The sequence below is a fragment of the Vulpes vulpes genome, chromosome 2, assembly GCF_048418805.1.
Source record: "Vulpes vulpes isolate BD-2025 chromosome 2, VulVul3, whole genome shotgun sequence".
Classification (NCBI taxonomy): Eukaryota; Metazoa; Chordata; class Mammalia; order Carnivora; family Canidae; genus Vulpes; species Vulpes vulpes.
In genome coordinates, this window is record NC_132781.1 from 31,962,794 (window position 1) to 31,990,263 (window position 27,470).

Genomic DNA, 27,470 nt, shown 5'->3' on the forward strand with positions numbered 1-27,470 from the left:
TTTCTTGACTCAGACTCCTGGTGTCCCAGAGTATGATTGGAAAGCCATCACTCTCTTCAGAGTGAGAACATTTTTTTTTTTCCCCTACGAAGGGGTACTGATCTTACTGATTGCAAAAATAAATTCAGATTAGGGAAGTAAAGGGCATCTGAATTTAGAATTCTTCAAAGTTAGGATGTTAGGGACCTTGGAGACCATTTGGTTTCACCATTTCATTTTCTGGATGAAAAAATTGGGGCCCAGTAAACATTAATAAGTACCTTGTCTCAGATCATCCAGCCAGTTAGAAACATAACTGAAATTCCAGGGTTCTGGTTGGTGCCTTTCTTCTTTTAAAATGAAGATGTTGATTTACTTTTAAAAAGAACAAAGGCCAAGTTTAGTCTGGTTTCAGATGCAGAGAGCTAAATCCACTCCTCTCTAGGTTAAGCAGAAAGGAATTTGTTGGAGGGCACTAAAATGCTTGCAGAAATCATCAGGCAATTGAGAAAAACCTCTAGGTTGTGTTTTTGGGAAACAACTCTTGGAGCCTCGCAGCAGATCAGGGTCTTTGTGGAACTGTTGTCTCTTTTGTCACCTGAAAGCCACTTGGGAAGCTTCGTGGTTCAGAATGGTGCCTGCGCTGCCCTTGTTGAAAGCACCTCAGCTGCTGCTGCTTTGCCTTTATCTTCTCCAGCAAAATAGATTCTCTGTGAGGAGTCAGCTAAGACACAGGATGTTGCCACAGAAGAGCCATATGCCCCCCTGGCCCGGCTGCCAGAGTAAACAGCTGAAAGCACAGAATCTACACTTCCCCTTTTCCAGCTAGCTGCAAGGGAGTCTGAAATGCTCCTCACTTTTCCCATTCCTGTGTAGCAGGAAGCTGTGGGAGGATGTTGAAATGGATGAGGGATGCGGATTTCCCATGAGGATTCATCAGTTCTGTGAATAGATCAGATACGCTTGAGTTCTGTGTTACAGTTATGGAAGGTAGACTAGCAGAGTAGCAAAACCCAAAAACTGGAGGGTAGTACAAAATATAAAAGAAATTTTAAAAAAGGAACAGCTATATACAGAAATATTATCAAGGGATGGCAGTGCTACCTAACCTTGTTTTAGGATATATCATTTGAGGGATGCCTGGGTGGCTCAGCGATTTAGCGCCACCTTCAGCCCAGGGCCTGATCCTGGAGACCCGGGATTGAGTCCCCCATCAGGCTCCCTGCATGGAGCCTGCTTCTCCCTCTGCCTGTGTCTCTCATGAATAAATTTAAAAATCTTAAAAAAAAAAAAAAAAAGTCATTTGAAGTTCAGTTGCATTTTTGCAACAGAGGGCATAAATGATGCATGGTAACCTAGGATTTGACCTGACTGACAATAAATTCAGGCCCAGATCCAGCCCTTGAACTTGTAACCGGATATCTGTCACTAAACCTTTAGCTTACTAAGTTTTTTTTTTTTTTTTTCCCTGACCCTTTTCTGGTGTGATTTCTCATCCTGGAGGAAACCCTGCATTCCCTCTCAAAATCCAAAATTTAGGAAGATATTTATCTCTAATCTTTCAAGGAAACTACTTAACATTTACTCTGTGGACAGTTGACATTTGGAAAGTGCTTTAGGCAAGAGGGCAAGCAGAACACAGGTCCTGCACGCGATTGGAACACACATCTCTAGGTTCCCATCTTCAGTATCTCTGCTGGGACATCATGTCACTCCTGGAATTCCCCATAGAGATAGAGCATCATTCTTTGCTATCCTTGGCCATTGTCTGCTTCTGGTGTGGCAGCTGAGTGCCTAGTGTTTACAGCCCTGACTTTAGGTTTGGCTGGCTTACTGTGAGGTTTGTTCAGGAACATCCAGCATGATTACATTGACAAATGAGTCTTATGGGAGAGGAAGGAAGGGAGTAATGGGTGGAGGGTCAAAATCCAGAGAGTAATGAGATGCAGTATAGGCATCAGCGAATTTAAGTTCCTAGCAACAGGTGATCATCAACCTTCTCAGGCTCTGCACTGGTCAGGCGGGTCAGCAACTCAACATTCTGCTTGGTGGTGTAGAGCGAGGAGCAGGGGAGGGGAAACCTATGAAAGATATGATCCTGTCTCCAAAGGAGTTTACTTTTCTGTGCAGATGGGTAGGACCTTTTCAGGTGACCTTTCTTTGGGTAGCAGTGGAAGCGTCTGCTGACCATGAATGACATCTTCTGGACAGGCGTCTCCTCATCAGGAATGTCACCTTGAGCACCTGTTGTCTGCAGTTTTCTCTTTGCATTTCTCACATCCTGGGCTTTGTATATTCTAAGGGTGGATGGCTTGGTGTTAAAGGTGTTCTGTGCTGCGCTCATCCATATGTGAGCAGCTTGCAGTTGTGGAGAATACATGTCAGTACTGTTTTCGGACCGGGCTGGGTGGTTTTCAGCTCCGGTTAGGTGTTTGTTTTTGGGCAAGTGATTAACATCTGGAACCCTCAATGCCCTCAGCTGTAAAATGGGGAGGGAGGAGCACTGGTATTCTTGACTCCTCTTGACATCGTCTGAACAGGAACAGCTTAGATTCTTCACTCCAGAACCCACAGCCTGGACATGACACCTCTTCTCTTGACTCCTTCCCTTTCTCTTCTACTCTTCTTCCTCTTTGTTGCATCCTTCATCTCATTCCTCTCCCATCCTTCCTCTTCCTCCAGAATTTGCTGTGTGCTTGATAAAAAAAACGATACCTAGTCATTACGTTCTTGGCGGAGAAGATGGGACACATCACCAACTGTGTTCAAGAGAGGTGTCGTAGACTAGTGGGTGAGATGTGTAGACTTTGGAAACACATTGCTTGGGCTATGTTGTGTCCTTGACATTGTGTCTCAGTTTCTTTTATCTGTACAAGGGAGATTGAGGTGGTTCCCACCTTGTTGAGTTGTGCTGGGAGTTAAATATGCCACAGTGTGGGCAGCCTGGGTGGCTCAGTGGTTTAGCACCCTCTTCAGCCCGGGGTGTGATCCTGGAGACCCGGGATCGAGCCCCACATCAGGCCCCCAGCATGGAAGCTGCTTCTTCCTCTATCTGTGTCTCTGCCCCCCGCCCCCCGTCTCATGAATAAATTTAAAAAAAATATTTTTTTAAGATTTTATTTATTTATTCATGACAGAGACATAGAGAGGCAGAGACACAGGCAGAGGAAGAAGCAGGCTCCATGCAGGAAGCTCGATGCAGGACTCGATCCTGGGTTTCCAAGATTACGCCCCGGGCTGAAGGGGGTGCTAAACTGCTGGACCACCGGGGCTGCCCTAAATAAAATCTTAAAAAAAAAAAAATGCCACAGTGTGTCAGGTTCTTACAGCAGTGCCTGACACACAATGATTAGCTGATCATACTGATGATGATGAAGGTATGACAGTGTCCCATTATCCCATCCTCCTAACATAGGACTTCTATGAGGATGGAAGGCAGTGTACTTGAGGCACACCGAACGGGAATAAAGGTACTGAGGCTATTCTGAGCGAGTGTGTTTGGAGGCCCTGGGATCCAGCAGCTGGTGTAGGGAACAAATAGAGGATGAATTGAGAGGTGAGGTTGCCAGCTCCCCTTCCTCCTGCCTACTCCCTTTCAAATGAGTGGCCCTTACAGCTTTTGGGCATCTGTCTCCACGGCGAAGCTACACCAAGCCCCATTTGCTGATTCTGGCCCTGGCCACCCGAGAGCGAGAAGCTGAACCAGGCTGTCCTGCTTGGAACTTGCACTCACCTGCCTGCTTTAATTAGATGATACGTGGTTCCTCTTATCTTCTTTTTTTTTTTAAGATTTTATTTATTTATTCATGAGGAACACAGAGAGAAAGAGAGAGTCACAGACACAGGCAGAGGGAGAAGCAGGCTCCAGGCAGAGAGCCTGATGTGGGACTCCATCCCTGGTCTCCAGGACCACACCCTGGGCCGAAGGTGGTGCTAAACCACTGAGCCACCCGGGCTGCCCTCCTCTTATCTTCTTGAGTGGAGATTTCTCTTTTGGTGATCAGCCATTGACGCCAATGTGGGATTAGAGTTCTTACTCCCATTTTCCCCGTGGGGCCCTGTTATAGGCTGTCTGAGATAGAGAAATTGCACATGTTTGTGCAAGTGCTGGGTGAGTTGCTTGGTGAGTCCATGGACTGATACCTCCACTGCGTTTTCAGGTGTACAGGGCACTTTTGCATATAATCTGATTGGATCCTCACGGTATAATGCTGCTAGTATTAGGAATGTTATTCTATTTCATAGATGGGGAAAACTAAGGTTGAAAGACATAGAGGGTCGGACTCAGGGTCAAACAGCCAGCAGGCGGCGGAGCTGGGAGCCAAATCCAGGCCTGGCTCCAATTCATTACTGTCTCCTCTGGGTCATGCAAGAGCCCACGTAGACTTGTTTTTCAGTAAGGCTTTACTGCTGCTTCAGTTCAGTGCAACAAGTGTGTTCTGAAACCATGAGTTGGCTTCTTCAGTAGCACACAACCACAAAATAATAACTTTTTCCACCAGCCAGCACTCCGATCCCTTCCCCAAGGTAAGGAGTCACTGAAAGGCACAAATGCGTCAAGAACGGGGCGTGTACCATCTCGACCTCTCCGTGACCCTGTGTTCTGAAGTTGGAGAAACCTCCATCAGGTGAATTCACCTGTGGTCTAGTTTTTAGTTTGTGATTTTTCGTTCCACTTACGCTTAGACGGCAGAAATCAGAACTCTGTGGCCCCTCTTTGTCTTCCTAATGCCCTCGAAGAGTGGTCTGTTTATGAGCAGTTGATTGATTAAGCATTAATATTTTAGAAATCATGTCCTAACCTTTTGGGCAAATGTAGTCTCTCATTTGCTTTCCGCAGTCAAACCTTTCTGCCTTTGGCCTTATGACACGTTTGCTGCTAAAACCTACATGTGAATGAGACACTGCTTTCCCCTCAACTCCTCCTCCCCTCACCTGAGGGAGGGGGAAGCATGTGGTCATTCTAGGTACCATCTTGACCAATAAGTGCCTTTTTGAATATGCTTGGGATAGAGTCACAGAGGAAGGAATTAGTCTGACAGTCTTTTAACTTTGACTTGAATTGGGGAGTCCTGTCCTCCATGGCATTTGCTTAGAAATGCTCTTGGTCTGTTACATCACCCTCTGCTGTTGCATCACTGGGGCTGGCTCCTGAGTTGGAATTGAGTAGGGACTCTGGGACGGTGGCCAGGTGAACACGGCTTCTGTGCAGTTGAGTCCAGCCCGTGCTTGTGGAAGGCCTACTGTGCTCAGGCATTAGGCTCTTCATCTTGGCAGGACTTGAAAGTAGTCCCCTTACCAACCACAAATCTAGTTCTCTGGCTTCTGCAAAGGGCAGAATTTGGAAAGAAATGCATTGTTTCTTTTCCTGTTCTCCATCACTTAAAAAAAACCCCACAGAGCTAATTAGTTTAGATGGGTAGGGCAGAGGAAGAGTGTCGCTCTCCATAAAGAGCTCTTGTCTTATCACCAATCCTGCCCCACAGACTGAGGTTTTCAAGGAATACTTTACTTACTTCCTTTCTTAGTTTTTACCTAGCTTGCTGGGCGTGGGGTATCGGCGTGTCAAGCTCTGAGAGCGGGTCACTTGTAAGAGAAGGTTCCTGAGTGAGCCAGCCTTTCCCAAGAAAGGAAGGCCATACTGCACACTGAACACCCCTGTCCCTGACTATGCTGTGGACCTGGGGCAAGGGGGAATGTAAAATGAAAGGAAACTGTGTTTCTGTCACCCCTTGGGCCTGCCATGTTACCTCTGAGGGTGGCTGGGCTTCTTTGATGGGTTGAAGGTCCCCGTAATGAACTGCCAGCCCACAGTCTGACTTTCCCCCAGTGGAATTCGGCCCCCAACCCTTCATCTTGCAGTTACCCCTTCTCATGTTTTCTGCAGACCTGTCCAGAGTGGTTCCTTCACTCCTCATCCCTCTCTACAGCCATAGCCACCCCCACACCTTTCTGAACAAAACGCTGCCGCCCTAGCCCACACATTTCGCCTATGCACCTTTGCTCCGGGGTCACCCCACTTCTCCTGACTTCTAGTGCTCATGGTTTGAGAATCCAGTAGGAAAAACACTGCCTGTCTCTACTGCTGACTCTCTTTTTCCCCAGACCCTTCTCTGTCTCAGAGTTTGGTCCTCCCTCCCGCCTGCCGTGGGCTGGGGGAGATGGCGAGTCTCAGCTGTTACTTTACAGAAGGGTGTCTTTATTCAATTTGACTCTTACTATTATGTGGTGAAGCATTCAATAAAAGTCGTGATTTATGAGATGTTGTGTGGCTGTGGTTGTTTCTTCATTTTCTTTCTTCTTTTTTCTCCTCCTCTTCCTCTTCCTCCTCTTCTTCCTCTGCCTCCGCCGCTGCCGCCGCCGCTGCTGCTGCTGCTGCTGCTTCTTTCTTCTTCTTCTTCTTTCTTCTTCTTTCTTCTTCTTCTTCTTCCTTCTTCCTTCTTCCTTCTTCCTTCTTCCTTCTTCCTTCTTCCTTCTTTCTTCTTTCTTCTTTCTTCTTCTTGCTTTGTCATCTATCAGGGAGAGAAAAGCCAGGCCTGATGATTTCTTGGCACATCCTGTGTTCACTTCAGAATGTCAGCTGTTGGCCTGTCAGGAAGTTATTTCTCGGATTGGTTTCTGCCTTCTTTGACTTTTCCGCACAGTCTCCGCTGTACACAGGCAGAGGCCCTGCTCTGTCCTGCAGGCTGGCGATAAGGGGAGGGCTGGATGCTGTGGGAAGAGGAGCGTGGCCCCCTGTGTGGCCCTTGGCCTCCCATGCTCCTCAGTGGCTATGTGTCCAGCACTCTGTCAGCTCTTGATTGCTTAATAGGAAGAGGCAGGCAGGGTTCTTTCAGAAGGTTTCCAGAATTTTCTTTGTTCTTGAATACAGCACCCCCCAATCCTCTTAGTTTTTTTTTTTTTTTTTTTTTTTTGGCCTGGCCACATTAGAAATCCTTTCCTTTTTCTCTTCTGTAAAGTATGTGCATGCTAGATAAAAGGCTCTTGAATAGCAGGCCTAGCATATTGGATATTGGCTGCTGAAAATAGGCTAATTGGAGATAGAGGCAAGTTGTCACAAAGGTGCCTGTGGCGGGGGGTGGAGAGGAGGATGATCCTCTGTAAAAATGCCAGGTTGACTTTTTCCACCTCTCCCCTCCTCCTGCTTTTATTATTAGCTGTTTGCCGAAACGCATCCGAGTCTTTGTGGAGTCCTACAATAGCATTAACCAAGTTGTGCCCTGCATTCTAATCACCTGGTTAAGACCTCGTTCTGTGTCTGGAACCGTTCCATGCTGAGCCCCCAGAGTGTGCATAAATAAGTCTTTAACCCGCAGTGGGTGGCCCGGGAGGGACCAGGAAAGCTGGCCTGCTGGACTTGAACAGAGCACGTACCCTTTGCTTTGAAAGCGGCTGCTTCTGAGGCCAGAATTGAATTTTGGTGGGGAGTGGTTGCTTGCCAGTGCCGCCGGCAGGGTAGGAACTGGGAAGACCCCCATTTTCTGGCCTCAGAGCAGTGACAGAGAAATGGGAGCAAGCTTTGGTGCATGCAGATATCCGCCAGGCCAACCGACACAGGATCAGCTCGATGGAGGCAAGGCCTGGTGGCCCTAGAGGGTCGTCTGTGAGCCCCCCACTCATAGACCCCGAGTGAACATGGGTCTTGCCTTCTAGCTGCTTATAGTCTAAGGGGGATCCTGTTTTTGCGAGCACCCTGGATCCTTTGAATTAGAACATTTTGTCACCCCTGAGGGTCATTAATTGCCTAGCCATGTACGTGCTGCTGTCATGCCTCTGTCCCTTTGTTTCTGTCTCTGCTGCCAACTTCCATCAGAGCCTCTCAACTTGTTTTGCTGTGGCTTTGTCTCTGGTCCCTTTCCGACTTACCCCTACTCCGTACTACTTCTCTACCTCTCTAGGAGGTAGAGACCTCTACCAGGCTTCTGACTGTCCATGGGGTCAAGCCCAGTCATCTACCTGGAATCCCAGCCTCACCTGGACCCTTCCAGCCTAATGTCTCTCAGGTCCCCCACACACCTGTGCTCTAGGCATCATACCCCAGAGCCCCTCTCTGCCTGTGGATCCTCACTCTCCAGGCTTCCAGAATAACCTCCCCCTTTTTTGCACAGAAAACCCAACTTGTTTTTAGAGATCCTCTCCTATATCTCTATCCCTGCCTTGAAGCCTTTTCCCACAGGCAGTGAGTGACCCCTTTCCCCTGTCAACCTTGTAGCCCTCTTCGGTTCCCTTATGACTGGTTGGCATATCCTCCTGGTCCTCCTGGTTCTTGTCCTGTGTGCTCCACTAGAGCGATAGATGTTTAGGGCAAGGACTGTGTCCCTGTTGTCTAGTAGAACAAAGGAGATACACGTTCTGCATTGTCCAGTGCATGGGGTCGCTGAGTGTTGGAAATGGGGCTAATTCAACCGAGGAACTCAAGTACCCATGACACTTAATTTAAATTTACATAGCCACCTGTGGCTAGCGGCTCTCACACTGGACTTTACACCAGTGGATTATCTTGCTTCTCTTGGTATCTTCAGAGGCTCTAGCACCGTATGCAGGTACATATACGTTAGCTATGTGCTCTTTGCTTGTTTTCCACGCAATTTGATTTTTATGTTAGATTCAATTGATTACCTACTTGAGCACTCTTAATGCTTTGGGGGGGGATACAAACAATAAATAAATATGGCCTCTTCCCACAAGAAACTTAAGCCTCATGGGTAAACATCTAGCGATAATGGGAAGTAGAATGGAATAGAATGGCACCACTTAGGAACAGTTGACATCCCAGGCAGGTGTAGGATTGCTCATAGTGGCTGAGGGAAGGGGGATGTAGAATGTCCATTCATTCATTCAACAAGTACTTACCATGTATGCCATGTATGACTGGGGCACTGGGAGTATGTCTGTGAGCAAAACAGACTAAAATTCCTGGCCTGGTGAAGCTTACTTTCCAGCAGGAGGGAGACAGATGATAAATAACGTAAATAAATCCAAGGTGTGTTAGACTGTAGAAGTTGGGAGGAGGTCTGGGGGTGCTTGAGGTTGGAGGGTTTGCAGTTTTTAAATAGGTTGGTTAAGGAGGGCCTGGTGGAGAAGGGGACATTTTGAGCACAGACATTTGGGCTGAGATGTGAAGGGAGTTCCTGGGTGAGGGAGCTGCTGAAATGACCTGAGACCTGGATGCGCATGCCCTGGTCAGAGCAGCTGCATGGATCCTTGAAGCCTGGGCTGATGATTTGCAGTGTGTCTACAGATGTCCTGTCTCCCTGATGAAACTATCAGCCCACCCAGGCTAGTAGTTCCAGTTCTTTTCATTTCTCTTTCCAGAAGGTTTCATTCCAAGTAGCTGCTCAGAAATTGTGTTGATTAAGGGATAGTTAAAACTAAGGCAAATCTCCTATGATGAGATTTTGCCAAAGGAAAGGTCTGATAAGATCAGATCTTTCCTCTGGGTTAATTGTACAACTGACTCTTATTTTGTTTCTGGGTCTCTCCTTGTGCAGACCGAGTCTTCTGCAGGGTCTCAGGTGGCTCATTCCCTGTGTTTTTTTTTTTTTTTAATATTTTATTTATTTATTCATGAGAGACGGGGGTGGGAGGTGGTGCAGAGACACAGGCAGAGAGGGAGAAGCAGGCTCCATGCAGGGAAGCTGACTTGGGACTCGATCCTGGGTCTCCAGGATCAGGCCCTGGGCTGAAGGTAGCGCTAAACCACTGAGCCACCTGGGCTGCCCTCATTCCCTGTGTTTTAACACATTCCTTTGACGTGGATCATCTCTGGAACACAGAATATTTGGGGGAGCCAGGGTTGAGGAGCAGCTGGAATAGAGTGGAAGACCAAACTGGCCTTTGGAGGGGAAGGGCAAGATTTGTGGCCAGGGAGAGCAATGCCATATTTTCCAACAATGATTTGACTTGTCCCTGGGTCTCTAGACTTGCCCGCTGAATAGGATGTGAGCTCTCCTGAGCTTCAGAGCTGTCTGGAGAACAAGTGTGCAAAATGATTATAGTTTCAGATATATCCTGAGTACTAAATCCAGATTTTTGCACAGGGAGACAAGATGACCTTTGGTCAAGGGCAAGAAAGGGCTGTTAAAACAAATTACTGTTTTAAGATGGCCTCTTGGCACTATTGATATTTACAGTGATAACAAATATAAAAACCATTTCTCTCTACAAAAAAAAAAAAAAAAAACAACAACAACAACAACAACAACAAAAACCTAACTTTGTTAGACTTCTACCTTTCTAAAGGCAGAGTTGACCATAACAAGTGTATGGCAGTGTACCTTGGGGCACTTGTCCTTTTCAAGGGTAAATCGTCATTGCCAGTTGCCATCAGCAGTAAGGTTTTCCCCCAAATCAACACTTGCAACTAACCACAGACTGCCAAGTCACTCCAGGCCTCGGCATACCCTTTGGGCTCGTGTGGGAGTAGCTCATGTGGCAGCTTGGAGTTTGCTGTTGAGCTACACATACTGCTGGCCCTGCATATACTGAGATTGGTCATAGACAGTATGTGCCTGAGGTCTGGATCCACTGAAACTGAGAACTGATGCCTCCTTACCTTTCTAAATAAACATTTTTATGTTGGACACTGCTGACCATTCCTTTCCATTTGAAATACCCTAACTTTGGTGTAATAGTCATGACCCCTGAAATTAGCAGCCTAAAGCAATTACTTTATTATGCTCAGGGAATTACTGGGTCAGGAATTTAGACAGAGCTCAATAGGATAGTTGGTTTCTGCTTTGCTGTGTTTAGGACCTCAGCCCGAAAGACTTAAAATGTTGATGATAATCTGGTGGCAAGGGGGCAGAATTACCTGAAGGCTTATTCACTCATATGCCTTGTGCCTGGACAGGGATGGCTCAGAGAATGGAGGTCCAACATGTGGTCTGTGTGGCTGGGCTTCCTTCCAACATGGCAGCTTTGGGGTAGTTGGACATCTTATTCCATGGCTCAGGTCCACAAGGATGCATGCTCCAGCGAAGAAGCTAGAAGCTACAGCACCTTTTATGATCCAGCCCTGGAAGTCACACACCATCTCTTCTGCTGTAGTTGACTGGTTGAAGCAGTCACAAGCTCACTCATGTTCAAGGAAAGGGGCATAGACTAAGGGGCCATTTGCCATAGTTGGTGAGATAGTTTTCTCTTGCTTCTCTACTGATTCTTTGGCTATGCCTTTGGGTTTCCAAAAGATGTTGGGATTCCTCCTAGTGAATTCACTCTGGGTCATCTGTCCTGATCCTTCTTCTGAGCTCCAGAAGAGATACACAGATTGTCTTCTGGGCACTGCCAATTTAATGTACAGAAACGGAACACATTTATCGTTCTTCTGCAAACCTCCATCTTCTGCAATTCCTTATCGCAGTTGGTGACTTCTCCCTCATCTCTGCATCTGGCCATTTACCCAGGGCTGATAATTTTGTCTCCTACTCTCTCTCTTAAATCTCTTCCTGCTTTGTTATGCAAAAGATGCTTGCTTTAGTTGAAGGTCCCTTCATCTTGGGCTGTTATGATAAGCTTCTAACCGACCTTACAGTCTGTGTGCAAGCTCTCCAGTCTGTCTTCTATGGAATGACTTCTCTAAAACACAGAGCTGGCCGTGTTATTCCTCTGCTTGAAATTGTTGGCCCCTTGTCTAGAGGATGAAGGTTAGTCTCCTTGGTTATGGTCTGCAAGACCCTTTGTGATCTAACCCTTGCATCAGTACTTATCTCCCAGCAGTTTCTCCTTTCCTCGTGATTTGTGATACTGCTGAACGTTTTGGTGCCTGAAACAGTGATATTTCATGCTGCTGTGACTCTACTTGTTCTTCTTATCTTCCTGGAAAACTCCTACTCATCCTTTAAAACCCCAGTTTAGTTGGCATCTCCTCTTTGAAGTCTTCTCTGACTCTCCTGACAGAGCTTATCGTGGATCCCTGTCTTTTTTTGCATGCTCATGCCACTGCGTGTCTTTGTCAGGCCCCTGTGAGAGCTCTAAGACAGAGAACTAAATCGTTTGGGCTCCTACAGCCTGGTGGGGACTAGATGGTCATGAATGTCTGAGGTCAAATGTAATTAATCAGGGGCTGGTGATACAGATCCGGGGAGTGGTCACCGAGTCTGTGATTGCCGGGTGTTTCATGCCCTTCCCCATTTCACATGACTTTTTAAATGGTTTCATATCCAGAGTCATCAGTTGTCCTTTTTTTTTTTTTATTTTATTTATGATAGTCACAGAGAGAGAGAGAGAGAGAGAGAGAGAGAGAGAGAGAGGCAGAGACATAGGCAAAGGGAGAAGCAGGCTCCATGCACCGGGAGCCCGACGTGGGATTCGATCCCGGGTCTCCAGGATTGCGCCCTGGGCCAAAGGCAGGCGCCAAACTGCTGCGCCACCCAGGGATCCCCAGTTGTCCTTTTTATATATAAAGATGCCTCTAACAAATCACCAGCTATGTGTGTCTGAATCATAGGAGAAGGTATGTGTGCCTCCGCCTGGCGGGATCGTCTGGTGTAGCAGCCTGTGTTCTCTGTGGCTCCTAGATAGAACTTCGGCCAGCTGTTCTCAGGAAAGGAATGAAGCCTTTCATCTTATTGTGCCAGCAGTAAGGAGTTCTCAGAATTACCCAAAGGGAGAGAAAGGAGACAAGATGGGTGCTCAAGGGCCTAGAATCATCCACAGACTGGGTGATTCATGGCAGGAAATACTCATTCACTCATTTGTTCAGCCCATATTTATTATGTGCCTACTGTATGCCAGGCATTCTCCTGGGTGCTTGGTATACACTGGTGAACAAAACAGACAAAAGTCCTTGAATTTATGAAGCTTCCATTCTTGGGGGTTTGATTGACCACAGCCCTCCATTAGGAGGCTTCCATTTTGGGGGGTGGGTGGGGCATCCTGACCGCTGTGGATTGGTTGTGAAGCCCTAGCTCAATACCTTTATGCATAGTGGGCACTGAACAAATGTTTGTGGAGGGAATGAATGTTGTTGGACAAATGAGGTTTAACTGGGCAGATTGTTTTTCCTTGAGGGAAGGGAACTAGATTTTATTAAGCGCTTGCCAGGTGCAGAGCAATTTTCCCATAGAAGACCCTGGTCTTCCAGGATGAAGTGCCCTTCTGAGAGACCGTGCGCCATTTGCTGGGCCGTGTGGCTGATTTGACAGCCCTCCAGAGTGAACTATGAAATGAGCCCTCCACGTTTTGGCTGACAGTTACAGGTCCCCAGTCACCTCTTTGCCTCAATAAACATCCAGCCCAGACCAGTTAGCTGGGTTGGGCACATTGGGGGACGTGTCTTTTCTTTTTCTCTTTTCTATTGTTTGGTTGGCTTAGTGCAAGTATTTTAAATAGAACAGACATCATGACCATAAAACATCTGTAACACTACACATTTAGTAAAGTTCCTGGCAGGCAAGCATTCTGTTTGATTGGTGAATGTTTTTGCTATGAATGTTGTTTCCTTCCCCCACCTAGTTTGTCCCTCTGGAAAATAAAGTTTTCTTTTATGTGAGGATTTATAGAAATATGTTCCTGGCATGAGGAAAGCACAGACCTACTAGGATATCGGTGTAGCAGAGAAATATTACTACCTCCGAGGCATAGACAGTTTTATCTCTTATGGAGAATGACCTTCCTATGTAGAACAGTCTGTTACTCTTCATAGGGTAAGGGGCTGCCTAGGGTAAGGCAGATAAAGACATGGCTTGGTGCTGAGATAGCACCCTTTGTTGCCAGAGGTGCCTTTGGAATACCATGGTTGTTCAGTGCTGCCACTGGACGTGGGCTGATTGCGAAGTGGTGTCTGAGATATCTGAGAGAAGTAGAATCATAATTAGTCATTAAATTTAGAGTTTGCTCTGTGCCTTTTCCAAGTGCTTTTTTTCTGTTGTTTAGTCCGTGGGGCAGGCAGGGAAGGTTTGATCCCTATTCACAGCTGAACAGGGACGAAATCACTTGGGAAGGGAAGGTAGTGGAACTGCGGAGAGGAACTTTTATGTGCCTGTCATTCCACCCCATGCTAAGCACGTTTCATGTGTAACTCTTTTAATCTCATTTTGTAGAAGGAGAAACCCAAGTTTGGAGAAGCTCGGTCAGGATCACCTAGTATATATGGTTGGGATTGAACTTCCTGGGTTGCTCTTCTTCCTACTTTATCACTTGGCTGGCTTGGGGTGCTGGGATTGAAATCTGGCCCTCATCTCCAGAATCTCCAAATCTGGTGCTTTTTTCAGTCTCCATAAAAACTTTCTTGGATTTAGAAAGATCACCTTCCATCCCTTTGGGGGTAAGATATTTAATAAATGGTGGAAAGCCTTGCTCATGGTTTCCTAGGCTGCTCTCTTTCACTACAAACCCTCCTTGGCTCCTCCTTTATCCCTCAAAGGAAGTTACTTGTGGCAGGTGGCAAGGGCCAGACCAGCACATCCTGGGGGAGGGGGAAATTTGACTTTTTCTTGACGAGTAAGATTTATGACCTAACAGATGGCTGAGTGTGATTCCAAAGGCGACCACACCAAGGGTGCAATGTGCTTATCTTTCCTTCTGCCCTCCTCCTCCCCGCACTCCCCCCCACCCCACGACCCCCTCCCCCCCCCCCCCCGATGTTTTTGGCACTGTGGATGGTAGAATAGGGAGAGACCTGCTGATGGGAAGCTGACCCCAGGCTCCACACATGTCACTTGGACTGTGTCTAGGTGCCTTCATTCTAGTTGGTGCTTGCTTTCCTCACCACTCCTGCCTAGGCCAACACTTAGCGTTAAATGACCCAGCCCCCCACGACGACCCTGCTTTTCTCTTTCCCGAGTGAAGGGTGGCTTCCCTTCGTTTCAGCCGTGTGGAGGTTTCTGTCTCCTCCCTGCAGGCCTTCCCTGTGGAGCCTGGCCCCTCTCCTGCTTGCATTCCATCAACACCTTGGCCACATTTGTTCATGTCCACTTGTGGCCTTTTGGCCAACATTGAAGATGCTGCTGCTTCTGCTGAGGAGGTCCTTCTCCCCTTTCTTTCCTGCCTACCTCCTGCTAACCATCAAGTCTCAGGTCATGCCCAGCCCGGTGCCCACAAAGCTCCACCTTGCTACCATAACACAGCCTCTTCCTTGACAGTGAGGATGTTCAGAGCAGACACCAGATCTTTTTTTTAAATTTTTTTTTATTGGAGTTCAATTTGCCAACATTTAGCATAACACCCAGTGCTCATCCCACCAAGTGCCCCCCTCAGTGCCCATCACCCAGTCACCCCAACCCCCTGCCCACCTCCCTTTCCACTACCCCTTGTTCATTTCCCAGAGTTAGGCAGACACCAGATCTCATTCCATTTAACATACATGGAGCCTAGCACAGCACTTGGCACACAGTAGGTCCTCAAAACACATCTGATGGGAGAAGGAACGAATGGGTATGTCTCTCTGCCACAGACTATTCTCTGCAGTTTGTCTTCTGGTCGTCCTTGGTCTCCAGGGTCACTCTCCTATAATTCAGCAGTCATTTTCTGAGCACCTACTGTGTGCCAGGTGCTTTCACATACTCATCTCTCATGAGGCCTAGGGCAGCTCCGTGGCATGTAGCAGTTGCCTCCGCTTTACTTGTGGCTTGCCTACAATTACAGGAGGGAAATGGCTGAGTTGGGGTTCAAGCTGCTTCTCACAGAACCCTGATTGCACCTTAGAATCTTCTGGAGAATGTTAGAAAAAATGACTGATGCCCAGGCCTCACTGCCGACCAATAAGATCAGCATCCCGAGGGTGGGGCAGGTATCACCAAGTTTTCAGCAGCCCCAGGAGATTGTGAGGTGCTGCTGGGCTGGGTGCCACTGCACAACGGGAGTGTCGCGAACCTGCAGCCTGGCTCAGCTTTGCGGATTAGGTAAAACTTGCTCATCAAGAACTGATTGCCGTGTGCATCTAAAATATGCTAATGAAGATAATCAAGGCTAAGGGTTAAGGCTGCCATTTGTTCTTTTCCTGAAATCAACTGGAGGGGTGGGGGGATGGGCCGCCTTGGCTTCAGAGCGTGCCTGCCAGCAAAGTTTTTACGCTTTCCCTCCTAAGAAGAGCCCTTTGGTTGTTGCTGATGAGAACAGGTCTTGTTCTCACTGGAGTGGGTTCTGGAAGTTTCTCTGGGGCAGCCTTTCCCAGAATACAGATAACCGAATGCCCTCCTAAGCCTGGTTTTCCTGTTTTCCTGAACTGAGCATGTGCACTCCCTTTGGCCAGTGCTTCCTGGTGGGGCTCGGAGAGGGGTACTCTGAAGGCTGTGCCCAGCGGCCTGGTCTGTAGGCAGATGCCGGGCCAGCCTGCAGCAGGGTTGGGGTTAGACGCTTGGGTTTGGCCTTCTTAGAGTTCCGATCGCACAGTCGCTGCCTCAGTTTGTGTTGTCCACACCAGGGTCTCAGGCCCATTTTTCAAAGGGAAAAGTGAGGCCCAGAATTGCCAAGAGACTTGACTTAATCTCATCCCAGGGCCAGGGTGGATATTTGCCCTGCCATATGTCTGCACCGATGTGCCTGGTAGTGCAAGCGGGTGGGCAGAGAGAACGGGTCTTAAAGTTATGGCCATTGTGGCATTTGGATCACTGCTGTAGGCTGGGCACCCTGGGTGATCTGTGTCCCCATCTCCAGGGCCCTGCCCCTCACCGTGAGGCGTCCTCCAGGTCTCCAGAAGAATTCCACCAGGCTGCACGGTGGGAGTGACAGGCACAGATGGAAGGCACTGAGTTCCCAGCAGCCCCGCCATCCCGGCTGACCCTTCTTCCCCACCTTTCTGGGGTTTATTGAGAATCTGCCTTGGCCTTCTTGCTGGGGCTTTGCAGGCACTTCTTTCGTATGCAGGGATGCGTGGCTTCCTGGCAAATTCAGCAACAGTAAAGGGTACTTACTTAATTTCGCTTAATACCGCTGCTGTAAAAGATGATGGGTTTTAATTGCATCTCCGTATTGGCAATCATTAGAAGACCGGAGAGAGTTGGTGGGGCCTCCCGTGACTCACTCTGTGGCAAGTCTTAGGGGGTGAGGGCTCCAAGAAGGGTGGAGTGACGGAGGAGCCACCTGTGGGCGCAGAACAGATCAGGTGCCTGTGATCAGAGTGACGGCCGGCCAGCCACCTCGCCGCTCAGCATCGGTTGACGCTTGGGTCACGATCCTTAACTTCTTGTGCTTTCCAAGGCAACACTCCATCTCTGCACCTTGTTTGGTCCCCGCACCACCCCGTGTTCCTAGTCTGAGCGCCACTGTCTACGATATGACTCTCTGATACCAGTCTGTGGACGGGTCACCCCTCTGCGGGTGGCTGCATCCCCCCAAGGATGAGAGGAAGTAGTATTGTTAAATTAGCCTGGGAGGGAGCCAGGCAGAGGGCTCCGGGCTGGAGGTGGGGAGCCTGCCTGAACAGCCTGATCATTTCATTACAAGAGCACGTTCTCCTTTAGGTGAGTTACTGTTGTTTTAATCAGGGGTAATGTTGTAACCTGACTATGCTGGATAATTGTGTGTAAATTATATTCCAGCCCATATAGATGAAGGCTATTTTTTTCCTTCCAATTTTAAAGCTATTTAGAGGGAATGCCAAATTGTAGCCTGAACCCTAGTGCTCTCTGGCTCATAGCTGTAGATGAGGAGAGAGCGAGCTTGGAGAAACATTTGGGGTTATATTTATAATTAGTTTCCTCTGAAGTTAAATTAATTTCTGCAGTTGGCAACATCAAATATTGTTACACCTTTGTCCAGTGGTCAACCAGGGGCGAAGCTAAGCATGTAGAAGTGGCTGGCGGATGCAGTAGCTGGGGAGAGCATGCTTTCTGGGGCACTTGGGTTTATTTTAAGCCCTTTTTGCATTCAGACTCTCGATTTAGGGATCTTTTTGGCCTCTCAGGAAAAAAAAAAAAAAGAAAAAAGAACAGCCTTATTGAGATATAATTCATAGGCCGTACAATTTACCCATTTGAGAGTGCAGTTCAGTGGTTTTTAGTATATTTGCAGATATGTGCACCATCTTCACAGTCCATGTTAGAGCATTTTCATCACCCCCAAAAGAAACCTCATACTCTTTCACCATCATGATCCCATCTCCCCAACCCCAAAGCAACCACTAATCCACTTTCTGTTGCTGTGGCGTTAAACCTGTCACGAACCTTCATGTGAATGAAATCCTACAGTATGTGTGGCCTTTTATGACTGGCTTCTCTCAGGTAATGTTTTGGAGGCTTATCCGCGTTGCAGCATGTCAGTATTTTGTTCCTTTTTGTGGCTGAACAATATTCCATTACATGGATACATCACACTTAATTTATCCATTCATCCTTGATGGGCATTTGGGTTGTTTCCGTTTTTTGACTCTTACGAACAATGCTGCAGTGAACGTTTTGTGTGAGAGGCTTTGGGTGGACGTATGTTTTAATTTCTCTTGGGTATGTACTGGGAGTGGACTTGTTGGGTCATGTAGTAGTAACTCTGTGTGTAACCGTCTGAGGGACAGACTGTGCCATTTTGTGTCCATCCCCACCAGCAGTGTCTGGCCTGTCATTTCTGCATCTTTGCTTCAGGCTTGCAAAGGACAGAGTCAGACTTGCTTCTCATGGTACCCTCTCCTCTCTCGGCCCCTCTTTTTTTCTGCTGGGAGAAAAGAAGACACCTTAGTCACAAATGAAGGGGCAGGACACTTCAGCGAATAGAAAGGGTGAGATTTTGGCTCTTCCCTTTGCCACTCTGGTACTGTGAGACTTTGGGCACTTAGCCATCTCTGAGTTTCCGTTTCCTTGACTGTGGGGGAGAGGCTGAGACCCGATGTAGGATTGACGTGAGGCCAAGTAAGGCAGTTCATGAGAAGGGCATAGCCCTCGTGCAGTGAGTGTGCGGTAAGGGCAGAGCTTTGGAACGTGGAAGGACACACAGGTACTAAGGGCCTTCAGTGGGAGACAAGGGCCTTTCTTAGCCACTTGGGTTGTGTCAGGTGTGAATGCTGTTCCCTCATGTATGAAGTGCTATGCCAGGGGATCCTGACTCTGTGGGCAGCATTTGGGTGTCTTCTCTTTCGTCCTTACTTCCTCATCTCCCAGTAGGTATTGCCTTACATTTTGAGGCAGAGGCTTGTCCCTGTGGCCCTTGCCATAGTGGGTATGCAAGTGACAGGTGTGACCTGCCTTCATTGGGGGCAAGTTCAGATTGTCACACATGTGGGTGTAGCGTTCTCCTCCCCCATGACAGTGGGTTCCTCCATGTGAATTCTACTCTGTGGTCACAAAGAAAAAGCAAGGCCAGGTCTCTAGTATCTGAGGGCCTCCCCCAGGTGGTGGGTCTTCATTATAGGTTTCTTGGGGCTGCCATAACAAGTTGAGATAGCCTGGGGGGCATTAAAGCATAGGAATGTCTTCTCTCCCAGTTCAGGAGTCCAGAAGCCTGAAATGAAAGCATTGGCAGGGCTCGTTACTTCTGGAAGACTGAAGGAGAAGCTGTCCGTGCCTCTCTCCTACCTCCTGGTAGCTGGCAGCAGTTCTTGGTGTTCCTTGGTTTGTAGACACATCACTTCAGTCTCTGCTTCATCCTCCCATGGCTCTTCTGTATGTAGTGCATGTCCCTTCTCATCTTGTAAGGGCACTGGCCTCTAGACTTAGGGCCCTCCCTGTACCCAAGATCCTTAACTGATGACATATGCAAAGGCCCTGTTTCCAAAGATCTGGGTAGACATGAATATTGGGGTCTCTAGTCAACTGACTTTCATCTTTTTCCATGTGTGATTCTAGAATCATTTGGAGAAGATTCTAGTACCTAACCTGGGTTCTGCTTTTGTGTGCTAAGTGAGTTTTGCCACTGGATTCATATATGATGGTGGTGGCAGTGGTGATGGTAGTAGCAAGAGTGGTAGTTTATTTTTTTATATTTTTTATATTTTTTTTAATTTTTATTTTTTTTAAGAGTGATAGTTTAGAGGGAGGAGGGAAAGATGTAAACAAATGCTGGGGGAACTTGGGAGTTTTAGAGGGCATGTCCCTTGGAGGAAACTCCCTGTGGAATGAGGTTGTGGAGTTTGGGACTTCTGTGACCCCGGTGAGCCCTGAGAGAGCATCTTTGCCATACAAAGACTGGGCTTAATTCTCAGATGCAGGGAACTGATACTTTGATGATAACATACAATTTCATCTAAGAATCTGAAAAATGTTCACCAGATTCAGAGTCTGGGATAGAATTGCATGGTATCTGCCAGCATGTCCATTTTCCCTTGTCACTCTGCTTGCCTTTAACCAGCACCTAAACCAACTTGCTTGGACTTGATTTTTCCTTCTGTATAATGGGGACGATGGGCAGTCCGGTTTGCAAAATCCTGCCCAGCACTAGTGCCCTTACATCTTCCTTTCTCCATCTTGGGGCTCCCACAGATGGGAGAGCTTCTATAAATGAGCGCCATTGTTCTTGGTCAGTGAAGATGGCCCATATGTGTCACTAGAGGGGGAATTGGAGCTCTTTGCAGGAACGTGGTGATGGCAAGAGCTGACTTAAATTCCCTGGGCTTCTTTTCTACCCATTCAAGACTCTCCAGAGTTGCTGCCTGCCTTTTTTCCATGCATTTGTCAGGATGAGAAACATTTTTAGTTATTATTGTTTTCCTATGTGGCAACTAATATCTTTGGGGCAAAGCTCCTAGAGCTAAGTTTTCCTCATAAACTCATTCTTCAAAGTAATTTCTCTTATCTAATACCTCCAACCTCTGCTTTCAACACACATATATGCATGCATACTCTTCTGCTTTATTCTGTTTTATAAAATACAACCATTGGTCCCACTCTGAGTGACCATTTCAGATTCAAACACATTTTTTTAGAGGGATTTTTTGAAACTTAAAAAAAAAACATAAAGCAGCGCTCTGGTTAGAAGCAGGAAGGTGGAGTGTTCTTTACAGCTCTAGTTAGCAGCTGGCTTTGGCCAGTTCTTATGTGTAAATAGCAATTTTCCAAACTGGAATGGGTGCTGGGGTTTTCTTTGTAGAGCCAAGAGGTGTGGAGAGCAGTGATGTTTAGTTAAATTATGGGTCTAGATGCAAAATGTGCAGCAATGATTTGTGAGAGCCTGAACACTCTCCACCCCCTGATGCACACTACACACACACACACACACACACACACACACACACACACACCACTTCCCAGAGGGCCGCCCTAAACCATAAAAGTAAGGGCATCTGTTGGGGGAGGTGGCTGTCCCCAAGTGGTTGCTGGGTGGGTATCTGGTGTCTCAAAGTGTGGAAAGCATTCACATAAAAAGTGTTTTCTACAATCCCTCCCACCAAAAACTCCACGCAAAGGACATTTAAGATGACTTTCCTAATGGATTTTGGAGTGAGCCCTCTCTGGAACAGATGGATGGCTCTTTCCATTTGGGTGCACTGTGGGGACCGCCTGGGGCTGCCTGAGCATTTTGGTGTGCAGTGACCAGCTTCCCTTGCTTTTTGTGGTTCAGTACTGTATTGGTGTGAGGGCTGTGGGTTAGGAAACAGTTACTCAAAGGGTCTAGGGCAGGAAGAAAGCACAGGTGGCTCTCTCCACTGTGGGTAGAGAGGACTTTTTATAATGCAAAGGACTCTGGAGTCAGGGGGACCAGTAGTAATTTGTCCTGTTCCCTGTTTCTGAGGTCAGAAGAGGCTTTAAGTTCTGGAGGAGCTGAGGGGTTCCTGGGGGCAAGTCGAAGCCAAGACTGAAGGATTGGGACCAGAGAGTTACCCCAGACACACACACACGTGCACATGCGAGCAGACAAAGTGGACACAGAAACTTTGATAGTATCGATGGGACTCTGAGGACCTCCAGTTTAGACCCACAGGGAGCCTGGACAGGACATCTAGCCCCACCCCTGCCCTGCCCTTCTTGGTAGCCTTGGAGGTAGAAGGGAAACTGAGTGGAGAGTGTGTGGAGTGTGTGATTCTAGAGTCCTCCACCTGCTTTCTGTGTCTCTACAGAATGCAAATCATCAAGCACTGCATAGTCCATTTAGCAGTGATGCCATCAGGATTCCCAAAGTAAATCACTCCCGTTTCCTCCAGTGTGCCCCTGGCAAGAGAGGTCACAGTGCACAGCCCTGTTGCCCACCCCCTCACAAAGCCAAGACATTGGTGAGCAGCTAACCAAGTGTTGCACATCTTCCCACTGGCCTTTTCACGTCTGGAAGGTTTTGATTAAACCAGTTTCCCTTAGTGTTTGCTGAAGAGTGGGATCCATCACTGTATCTGAGCTGGTTCCTGGAGAGGATGTTTTAGTAACTTGGACATTTTGGCGTGGTGTTTGGGGCCTGGGATTTCTCATCCTTCTAAAAAAAGTATTTTACAGACTTTTTTGGGACTGTGTGGTTTATACCTGGATGTCTGCCCCAGCATTTAAGGCTCTGGCATGATAAGTTTATGGCTGTTGAGAGACTGTAGAGAGTGTAAGAGGGGGCCTTTTCATTTAACCAGTTACTGGGGAATGAACATTCTGTTGACTTCTGTTATTTGGAATGAAGACATGTTACTCATTTAATTATCTGGGTCCGTGTGAACATTTTGGAATATAAATAGGGTCTGCTCTATACTCACCCTGGCTCTAAACAATGTATAAATGGCACCATAGGGTTCATTTTATAGAATGCTCCTCTAGAGTTTCTTTAAGTTGAGAACTCCACTAGTGCATGCTTGTGGATCACAGTAGTGTTTCTTTATAGATATTTAATTACCTGGCTGATAGGGGGAAAAAAACAGGAATGAAAAATCTGAAATGAAACTATTGGGAGTCTTTGCCCATCTGAAATCATGTAGAGATTCAGGAAAGTGGTTTTGAAATTACAGTGGAAGAAAATGGGGCACCCAGAGTTGATTTATCAAAGATTTTTCTGTAAAGTCTCTTTCTGCCATACATTTATTCTGAGCTTGAAGGATGAATTTAGTAATTGACTTTGGATTCAGTTACAGTGACCACTTATCTAGCATCTGCCTGATGTCCTGCTAGACACTTTGGCATATGTTATTTAATTTAGTCCTAATAGAAACCTTGCGTGGTAGGCTAATTATTATATCTCCATTTTATAGTGGATTAAATTCTACATTGTATTGGAATGTAGGCTCCAACACCTAGCCCTCAATGTATCTGTTGAATGAACACATTGGGAAAGTTAGGGTAGTCAAATTTGGTGGTCAGTGAGTGAGTGTAGGGACAGATTGAAATCTGGACAGGTAGGTCACCTTCATGGGTAGGTACCTGTTCTGCCAGGGTAGACCTACCGAATGGCTGAGAAGGGAGATGGACAATATGGAGCAGAATAAGATACCCACTGGTTAACGAGAGGTTCTTGGAGTTGGCACTGCAGACGCTGGTGGGACTGTCACAGAATGTTTTCATGTACACGATCTCCTCTGCCTCTCCTGTTCATCTGAAAAGAGATGAAAAGCAGTAAATCACAGCTTTAAACACATGTGGAACCAATGCATGGCTCTCAGAGCTCACAGGAAGTGTGCAGACTTGCTAGGACAATGTCCTCTTAAAATAGTGTACCAGGTTGATTACAAGGACATTCCAGATGGAGCTCTGTCAGTGGGCTGTGGTGGCACATGTCCCTTCCAGAAGCCACTAAGCCAAAACCTGAGCTCTTTGCAGTCTCGGAGCCTCCCATTCGTGGCAACCAGGCTTCCCGATTGATGGGAGTTCAGGCTTAGGTGGGACTGACACTCTGGTCCGGGACTTCACAGTACAAAGCACAGGATCAGACCTCAGGGGAGCGCTCCTCGGCACAGCCTGCCTGTCACCAACCAGATGTCTCTCAGCCAGGGAGCTCCTGCTGGAGGTGGGGTGGTTGGTACATTCCCTCTGCCAGTATGGCTCAGCCTTGGGGACAGCGGGGATCCTGGCAGCCATGGCCCCTGTACTTAGGCATCCCACATCGAATTGTAATAGACCGGATATGACATGGTGGGATTTTTTTTTTTAAATCGGTTTTGTCTTATTCCCTTATTTCTGGGTTTCAGTCATGCTTTTATTTATATATTCTCATAAAACATTTTCCCCTCAGCTTTACTGAGGTGTAACTGACAAAATTATAAGATCTTTAAAGTGTACAAACATTATGATTTGATACACATGTATGTTGCAACAGAATTTCTCCCCTCAGGTTAAGACATTGGGTTTTTATCATATGCAGCCACAATGGTGAGACCCTGTACCCACTGAGCGTGTTACATTTTTTATTTAACATTTAAATTTTTTATTGCATGTTAAAAAAAAAAAAACCCACCTACATACCTACACAGCCTAAACTCAGTGTTCAGAACAAGATTCATTTTCTTGTTTCACCTTTGGCTCCTTCCTTATGATATTTGGTTCTGTCTCTAAATCATTTGTATCATTGAACTTCTGTCTCCCTTTGCTTTGGAACTGGTGGAATTCTGAAATGTGACCACATTAATTTGTTTTCACATCCACCAGATATTTGGTGTGGGCTTATGTGTGCCTGGCTCTGTACTTGGCATTGTGGAGGGTACCTGGAGGAATCAGGAATTTACTGTCTGTGGGAGGAAGTAGGAAAGACAGGATTATCCATGACTTTGACACTAGGTGGGAAGAAGTGGGTGCCAGGACAGGCTGGTGGCTACAGCGTTAGAGTTTCAGAAGAGAGAGGCGACAGCTTTCGCATGTGGGAACTATATAGATAGCTTGCATTTTAGAGGTCGTTGGATCTCACAGGATGGTTACAACTTGCCATGGGAGGTTTAGGCATAGAGAGGCATTCTGGGGAGAAGGACTTATATGGACAAAGGGGTGGATACCTGGGGCTTAACTGGGCCTGATTGGGCGTAGGGTGAATCAAGGCGAATAATGAGGAATCAAGAGGGGAAGGAGAATAAGGATCAGGCTTGGAGAGTGGCCCCTGTGTGCAGGGTCAGCATCTGTCTTGATGGCAGACATGAACCAGCACTCAGAACAGCTCGGTGTAGACAGCCCACCCATATGTTTGAATGATGTGTGTGTTTCTTATTGACAAATTTTATGGTACTTTCTGGGCGACAGATTTTTATGCACATAGTTCTCTTCTGTTCACATCTCTTAGGTTTAAAATAGCTTTGACGTGCCACTTTTCTCTCTGTGCTAGAAATGAAAATGAAGCTGTGTATTATGGCTTAGAGGTTCTGAAGTCTACTCTGTGTCTGTATGAAACTCAAGCTTACAGGTTGTGGCCTGAAGGCCCAAGATATCCACCGTGGCTGTCTCCACAGCATTCTGAGATGTCCGTACAGCTCAAATTTATCTAAAATTGCCTTTCTAGAGAAACGTGGAGAGTGGCTTGTTTCAGAACCTTAGTGAGCATTGCTTCAGATAACCTAGTTAACCCATGGCCTCCTCTTGTCATTTCTTGCAGATGGTCACAAGAACAAAGAAAATATTTGTAGGCGGATTATCTGCGAACACAGTGGTGGAAGATGTAAAGCAATACTTTGAGCAGTTTGGCAAGGTAAGTGGTGTGTGGGGCTGGCTGCTGCCATGGCCCTTCCTTCCGTCACAGCTGTGCCCTCAAGAACCTTGTCCTTGAACTTGGTTGTCAAGACTTAAGTGAAATCTGTCAGGAGCTGACATGGAAGAGTCTGGCTTGTGGTCAGCACGGTGCCCCACGTGCCTGCAGGAATAGACAGAGTGGCCTTTCAATGTGGTTTTGCTGGCCACGTGGGGCCTGGACTGGGAGCCGGTGGTGGCAGCAGCTGGGAGGGATGCAAGATTGTGACTCACAGGACAGAAGCTCCCACAGAAGCTGCTAGAGGCCTGTGAGTTGGTGCTGGACTTCATTCTATGCCTTTCTGGAAGATACATTAAAAGAGGAGGCTCCCTGGGGTCCTTTGCAGCTGAACCTTCCCCTGTCAGATGCCCGAGGAGACTTGGGAAAGATGCTGGGCCTGTACCTGTCAGAATGTATGTGAGACAGAAGTAAAATTATCCCTTGGGCTCTGTTGCTAGAATAGGCTGGGAACAATGTAGCGCCCCCCCGCCCCCATCAGTCAGGAACCAGAGTGTGAGAGTGTGTAGGTCACAGACAGAATCACAGAGATGGACAGATAGGGTGTGGATCCTTGGGCGATGTGCTTTAATTCAGCCTCTCTCTAGTTGGTAGGGGGAGCTGGTGCCTTGGAAAGTGGTGTTTCTCTGATGGCTGCGTTGTCCCGGGGCTCCAACATGGCAGCTTGTCGGGGAGACTGTCCCTGCTGGCTTTGTGTGATACCCCTCCTCTGGCTGTCATGTCCCAGGAGGCTTCCAGGTGAATGGCTGTGCTGGCCCTCTGCTTCCCACATCTTTGAGTAGTTGTGGATGTTGTCCTGGGAGTCTGGGTGTGTGATGGTCTCCTCTGCACAGGTCTGCGTCTCTGCTGTTGCAGGGCTGATACGGCAGAGGGGTGGAAGGCACTGTGCCTGTTCTAAGCTTTGTCACTCATGTTCCCCCATGACAGCTGTTGTGCTTGCGCTGGGTGGTACAAGGCACTGCTGCCCACTGACCGGTCTGAAGGTTCTGTGCTTTTACTTGTTTGCTCGAGGTAATGGGCAGCTCTGACCTCGTCCCCAGGTGTGTCCAGTTGTGAGTTACTGTCTGGGATGAGGATAGTGATCAATATTCAGCTTCAAAACGGAGATTTTCCTGTCTCTGGTAATAATCAATTTCTGCATGGCTGGGAGACATACAACAAAGAGACATCAGCCTCCTCCAGCCCAGCTTTGCATGCAGAATGGCACTTAACTGCCCTTCCGGGTTGGTTATGAAAGACGCCTTCCCCATGGCACCATCTTACATTGCCAGTTGGGGGCTGATTCATTCCAGCCGGTTTGGAAGAATGGTTGAGTGCGTTGGTGACCATGTACTTCTCTTCAAGACGTATTTAAAGCACCAGCGGGGGATTTGTCTACCACCCAGCCCCACCCTGCCTATGGGGAGAGACTGGAAGTAATTAAATGAGACAGGTCCAGCTTGTGTAATGGAAGGCTCTGGAGTGTGCACCCCTTTGCTACAGTTCTGCCTCTAAAACTAGGCCAGGAGCAGTGTTTGCAAACATGAGGTGGGATTTATTTTTTTAACCATAAATTGGAATCTCATGGTCCTATTCATGATTGTCAGGGAAGTTGGACTGTTAAGAGTATTCTAGACAGGCCTGTACCTGCTTCACCTCTGCATGTTCACACCTTCAGGCTCCTCTCTCTCTCTCTCTCTCTCTCTCTCTCTCTCTCTCTTTCTCTTTCTCTCTCTCTCCCTCTCCCCCCTCACCCCCTCTCTCATTGCCTTGTTCTCCTTTTCTCTCTTTCTTTCTGTCTTTTTGCATTAATACTTATAGTCGGGACTCAGTATGCCAGCAGTGGGAAGCTCTGCAAGCTTTGGGCAGGCCCATGGTAGCAACCATCCCTGCCCTGAGAACAGTTCTCCTCTTGTCAGGGAGGCATTCACAGACCATCTTCCCTGGCCTGGTCTGCGCTGGGTCTAAAGCTGCTCAGTTAATTTAGCAGTAACATTTGTAGATTCCAGCAGGATGTATAA

At 47.4% G+C, this 27,470-nt stretch overlaps 1 protein-coding gene across 23 annotated transcripts in view; it reads left to right on the top strand.

Annotated features, from left to right (window-relative positions):
- The window catches only part of MSI2 (musashi RNA binding protein 2), a 392,043-nt gene that overhangs the window by 106,736 nt on the left and 257,837 nt on the right, over window positions 1–27,470 (top strand). For all 23 annotated transcript variants that reach the window (XR_003234574.2, XR_011999715.1, XM_025995990.2 and 20 more), the window contains one exon: window positions 25,321–25,413. Coding sequence is in view for 21 of the 23 variants with exons in the window: in XM_025995990.2 (XP_025851775.1) it covers window positions 25,321–25,413 (93 nt within the window). In the remaining 2 variants the exon portion in view is untranslated. The remainder of the gene's footprint in view (window positions 1–25,320; window positions 25,414–27,470) is intronic.